This window comes from Antrostomus carolinensis, unplaced genomic scaffold (assembly GCF_000700745.2).
Source record: "Antrostomus carolinensis isolate BGI_N321 unplaced genomic scaffold, ASM70074v2 scaffold7258, whole genome shotgun sequence".
NCBI classification, from domain to species: Eukaryota; Metazoa; Chordata; class Aves; order Caprimulgiformes; family Caprimulgidae; genus Antrostomus; species Antrostomus carolinensis.
Window position 1 is genome coordinate 81,290 of NW_010334926.1, and position 5,380 is coordinate 86,669.

The 5,380-nt window shown below is 49.0% G+C and overlaps 1 protein-coding gene across 1 annotated transcript in view; it reads left to right on the top strand.

Annotated features, from left to right (window-relative positions):
- Positions 1-5,380, top strand: part of LOC104529902 (acetyl-CoA carboxylase) — a gene marked incomplete at its 5' end in the record, with an annotated part of 86,438 nt that overhangs the window by 79,125 nt on the left and 1,933 nt on the right. Inside the window, 2 exons of the mRNA XM_010174340.1 lie at positions 1,985-2,139; positions 2,805-2,975. Of these exons, the coding sequence (XP_010172642.1) occupies positions 1,985-2,139; positions 2,805-2,975 (326 nt within the window). The remainder of the gene's footprint in view (positions 1-1,984; positions 2,140-2,804; positions 2,976-5,380) is intronic.

Consider the following 5,380-nt stretch of genomic DNA (forward strand, 5'->3'; position numbering starts at 1 on the left):
GCTATTTATAGACACAAGAGAACCTGGAGACTGCAGAGCAAACCGCAGCCCAAGATAAATGTGACATTTTACAGCACTCAGAGTGCTGCCTTAGGAAGTGTCTGTGCTGCCTGCCAAGTGGGGAAGGTCACACGTGTCCTTTCTTCCTTTAGATTGTCGTCGTGTCTTACCTGCCTGCCCCACCACTTGCCCAAGCCGCCGCGCTCCCTCCGCGCTCGCATTGTGGTGCGGCCGCTTCAGAGTGCTGCTGCTTTTCTCTCCCTATTGATTAGCAGCCGATCCATACCCACAGGTCTATAATGTTCCTATGATTTAAACTTGAACAGTTTCATTAACTGTCAAGTACCTTTAGAGCAAAGGAATCCCATATTTTAACTCCCTTCTCCTTGCCAGTGTAAGATTTGTGGAAGGAGACTTCTTTTTCTGAGAAATAAATAAATAAAGCCCCAGCTTTCTGAAAAACCCCGAGGCCTCAAGATCTGACGAGGAAAGAAAGAAAACCATTCCAAGATATTTAATTGTACAGGGGGCTTACAGGATTGATCGAGAGCTTAGCTTTTTACAATAGTCCAGTGAATAAGAAATGCTCCTGACAAACGATCGATGATGGGATAATCACTCTTTATCCCCCCTCCTCATTGTTACCTTCTTTCTTCCAGGAGAACAGGGTTCAGAAGTCAAAAATCTTTATAGACGCTGCTTTTAAATTAAGCAGAAAATAGACATTGACATATTTGTTAATCTCACCTAAATCATTACTGGGCCTGGCTGGTTTGACTGTACACGGTGAGTGTGGCAGAGGCCAGACCACGCGAGCGGTACGGGCGTTAATGCACGCGTTGCCGTCTGGAACAGGAGCTGCAGGAGCCTGTGGATTTCACATGGATAAATACAGATAATGTTTTATTCTGAAGGTTCTGAGAGGAGCTTCTCTCTATTAAAACCTTCTTACTACATTTGAAAGGAGGCCCGTGGTGTGTGTGTGTGTGTGTGTGTGGACCTCTGGCACGGGTGTTGGTGAGACAGTGTAGGAGAAGCATCCACCTACTTCTGGGCCAGCTTTGACCTGGTGTAAATCGCTGCAGGCTCAGCAGAGACTTGCAGTGGTGGTTGTGCTCCCTGTGGCCTGTTAGAGGGAGAAGAGGGGACTTACATCCTTGGTTTGGTGAAGGGGCAGCTGTGGGAAGGAGCTCCTCATTCCAGGCAGGAGCTGTGACATGTCTCCACAGCGCGATGTGTTTCCCCTTCCCTGGCTTTGTCTGGGTCAGGCAATTCCAAAATGAATCAGAAACTGTTTAATGCGTGTTTTTGTTTTAATCAAAGTTAATTTTATCTGAGCTGGATGCTTTAAAATACATTAAAGATTCTGAACTCCAGAGGACATTATCTCCTTGACACAGTTTTATTCTTGCCCATCATGGCAGTCCATGGCTGAGACTCGTGTGTGCCCGTCACTGGTAAACCCAGTGGGAGTGATTTTGGCGTCTGTCCTTACTGAGGCAGTGGCTGGAAAGCCGCTGGCAGGGCCCAGCCTGCAGGAGAACTGGAAATGGTGGAGGTGGTTTTACCTTGTCCGTGGTTCTCACTAAATGAGCTGCGTGTTGGGACATTACTCTTTTTTAGGAGTAAGTCCAGTAAGTGTCACTTAATTGATGGCTCAGCTCATTGGCATTTAAATGGAATAGAGCTTCCGTGGTGAAAACTCCTTCAAAGCTCTTCCCTGAATATCAGTGGTGGGAAATCTGGGTGGGAACACTGAGATTTGACTCAGGACTCTGCTAGGCTTTGCTGGGAGCTGATGGTCTGGTGTTTGTCCTGGCCAGATGCAGTCTGGGTTTCACCTGTACCCAGGAACAGAAGAAACCTCTGTTCTCCCTCTGGACTCTCCAGAGCTCCTCTCCTTTCCTCCGTGCAGCAGCCCCTTGTGCCCCCCTCGCCTCTACCCTGGCCAGGGTCTCTGACGTGTGCCCCTGCCTGGTTGCAGGTACCCCCGAGCTGAGCCCTGCTGACCGCAAAGAGCTGGAGAGCAAGCTGAAGGAGCGGGAGGAATTCCTGAGTCCCATTTACCACCAGGTAGCCATGCAGTTTGCTGACTTGCACGACACCCCCGGCCGGATGCAGGAGAAAGGTGCCATAACCGTGAGTATCGAGGAGCTTTCTGTGGGGACATGACATGGTTGGAGGGTTTGACACATGGGAAATGGCAGCATCCCGTGGGGCAGGCGGGGGGCAGGCGGCTGCTGGAGACGGCCTGTGGGCCTGTAAATAAACCTCTGCCCCAATGACTCTTGCCACAGGAACAAACCCTCTCCACTTGCCCACTGTTTTCTGGTCCCACACACACATGGTGTTCTCTAGCACCTTCACTGTGTCCATTTGAGACCCCACATTTTCTGGGTTTCCCCTGTAGCTCATTTGTGACCACATCAGAACCCCACAGAGCACGTTGCAGTCTGCCCTGGCTGAAGGGGAGGGTGGGGAATTGGCTGATGAGATCTTCCTGGTTCCCTCTCCCCTTGGATGTGAGTGTCTTGGGCTGTGCTGCTCATCTGGGGAGCTGTGTCTCTTTTTGCAGAGGGAAGCAGAGTTCTGGCAGACCCAGGAGGCTTCTGGTGACTGATGGTATTGACAGGGTGGAAGTTTTCAGAGCTCAGACATGGGAGTCTGTATTTCTCTCGTGCAAGCGGTCTATCTCAGTGTACAATGACTGCAAACCTTTTTTTGCCATTGGGAATAAGGTGTATTTGTTTCTCCTCATAAATGTCCATCACTCATTTCTCCTTCTCCACTTATGTCTTGGGCAGGACATTCTAGACTGGAAAACTTCCCGTACCTTCTTCTACTGGAGATTAAGACGTCTTCTTCTAGAAGATGTGGTCAAAAAGAAGATCCATGATGCCAACCCTGAGCTGACTGATGGGCAGATCCAGGCTATGCTGAGACGCTGGTTTGTGGAAGTTGAAGGGACAGTGAAGGTAAATGAAAAAGCCATTTTCACCACGGCCAGAGTCTTTCTGGGCTTAAGTTCAGCAAAGTTCTCCCAGGTGGAGTTTGACCTCTGGTTTTTAATTGTAACGTCCACAAACATTTTAGGTGATGAAGGAGAAGTTCTGGGTAATGTTCCAGGTCATGAGTTGTTTTATGGGGACGCTTTTTATAGGAGGCCAGAAAAGCAAAATAGGTTTTTTCCCCCAAGCATGTAGCACCACTGACAGGAAAACCTGAGCGTCCTACAAACAGCTCGCTCGGCAGAGCCGGGCCGGGCAGTGGGTGGGACGAGGCTGAGCAAAGGTGCTGCTGGCTGGCAGAACCAGCACCAGAAATCCCAGGAGTCACAACCCGTGCTCTGTACACCTGAGTATTCCTGAGTATCTCCAGCTCCTTGTTCCTGTGCACAACGTGCCTCAGATCACACTGTGGAGCTTCTCGGGGTTACGGAGGAGCTGTCCTGGCTGTGCAGACCGGTCCCTGCGTCCCCTTGGGATCCTGTCATGTGAAAGCAGGACTTTTATTTTATTTTCAGTTATTATTTCTTACTGAATAATATCATCCATCCTCCTGCATCCCACCGACACTGGGCATGGTGTGGGGCTTCATTGCTTGTGTCCAGATGTTGGATCTGTGCAGCCACAGACCATGGCCGGACTGTCCCCATTTCCCGGGGCTGCCCTCGCTGTCCTGCCCTGTCCTGGGCCGTGCACTTAGAGCTGGAGGGGACAGGTCACACGTGCCTGGCAGTCTGTCACCACTGCTGTTCTGCCAGTGTCCCGTGTCCCTGGGTCACACGGGGCAGCGTTGCTGTCAAAGGCAGGGACAGGGATCAGCTGAGGATCTGACTCCAGGGCCGGTAGCTGTGTTGAGGATTTATTTTTTTAATTGTGCTCCAACTCAGAAGGTGACAATCTCTGAAGAGCAATCTCTGGAACTGCTCTTAGCTTGTTTTTGTCACAGTCCTCCAATCCGAGTTCTTGATTTTATTTTATTCTATTTTATTTTATTCTATTTTATTTTATTATTTTTTTCTATTCTATTTTTAAAGTCACAAACACTCAGGGGCTCCAGAGAAAGGGGGGAGTGTTCTCTGGAGGACAGCAGGCTTTCCAAGGTAGTGTCTGAGCGTCTTTAAAAGTGGGCATCTCGTTAGCTAATACATTACACCAATCAAGGGGAGTTATCTTAAGCCACAATTAATCTGCTCCCTGGCATATGTTGATAGGGAAGCATCATGCTGTTTCTTAATTAAAAGCAAACGGATTAAAAATGATTAATAAGAGTATTAAATATTCTCCTAAACTAAAAGCTTTGGGATTCTTGGGTAAATCTGGCTTTACGCAGGTCTGCAACCGTAAGGCAGCTTCTGGGGGTTTGGGGTTTTTTTTTCCCTTCCCTGAAATCTTCCAAAGTGCCCTACTTGGTATGCAGGGAGCGTTTCCCTCATGTCTCGGGGCAGAAGCAAAGAGCAAAACCTAGCGAGTTTAAAATAATAATAATAATAGAAAACAATGAAACAAGCAAAATCTTGAGGCTGCAGTGACATCACTGATTTCAGACAATCACGTGCAGAATGTAAAAAAATAAAGAAATCTGTGTTTCTTACTGAAGTGTGTCAGGCAGGACCGACACTGGGGGCTGGAATGGGCTCAACGTGGGGCTTCCCCCCGGCAGCGCGGGCTCCCAGCCCTGGGTGTAGCAACACCTTTGTCAGCCTGGGGAAGGAGCTCGTGGGGGTCCCAGGGAAGAGGGAAACAATTTATTGGACTTTGGACACCAAGAATTAAATGTATAAATCAAGGGTGAGGAGGCTCATCAGCGCCAGTGCTGCCTGTGGGCTGGTGTTGGTGGGGACGGGGGAAATCAGCTTTGAGGAGGCTTTGGGAGGTGTTGCAGGTGCCCGGGTGGCTGCGGGGTCTGCGCCCGCTCGCCCCGGTGCATCACTGCACCCAGCTCATTGTCATTCTGACTTTGACTTCGTTAGCGATAAGAGAGAGGGATAGTGCACCTTTAAATGACGAGCTTTGTGTTTAATTACCCAAATAAAATGACATAAATATGAATGAGTGCTAATGGCGGTACTTGCTTTTCCGGAAACCATTAACAAAACGATTCTTAAATGATTTGTGAAGAAAATGAGAGGAGAAGAGAGGAGCGAGAAGGCTATTAGGCATCTAACACACTCCTGAATTATTATGTAGTCAACTACCTAGCAAATATCAGGTGAAATGATCTTGCAAAAGAAAAAAGGGGTTTTGTTGCCAAGGCTTTTCAGGGATGTGGACACCCCGACCTCCTCTGCTGCCCACATCTGCTGCAGGGGCTGGACCAGGGACCCCGTGATCATTGGGGGACAGTAACACCGGCCAGTCTTTAGCACTGGGAGAGG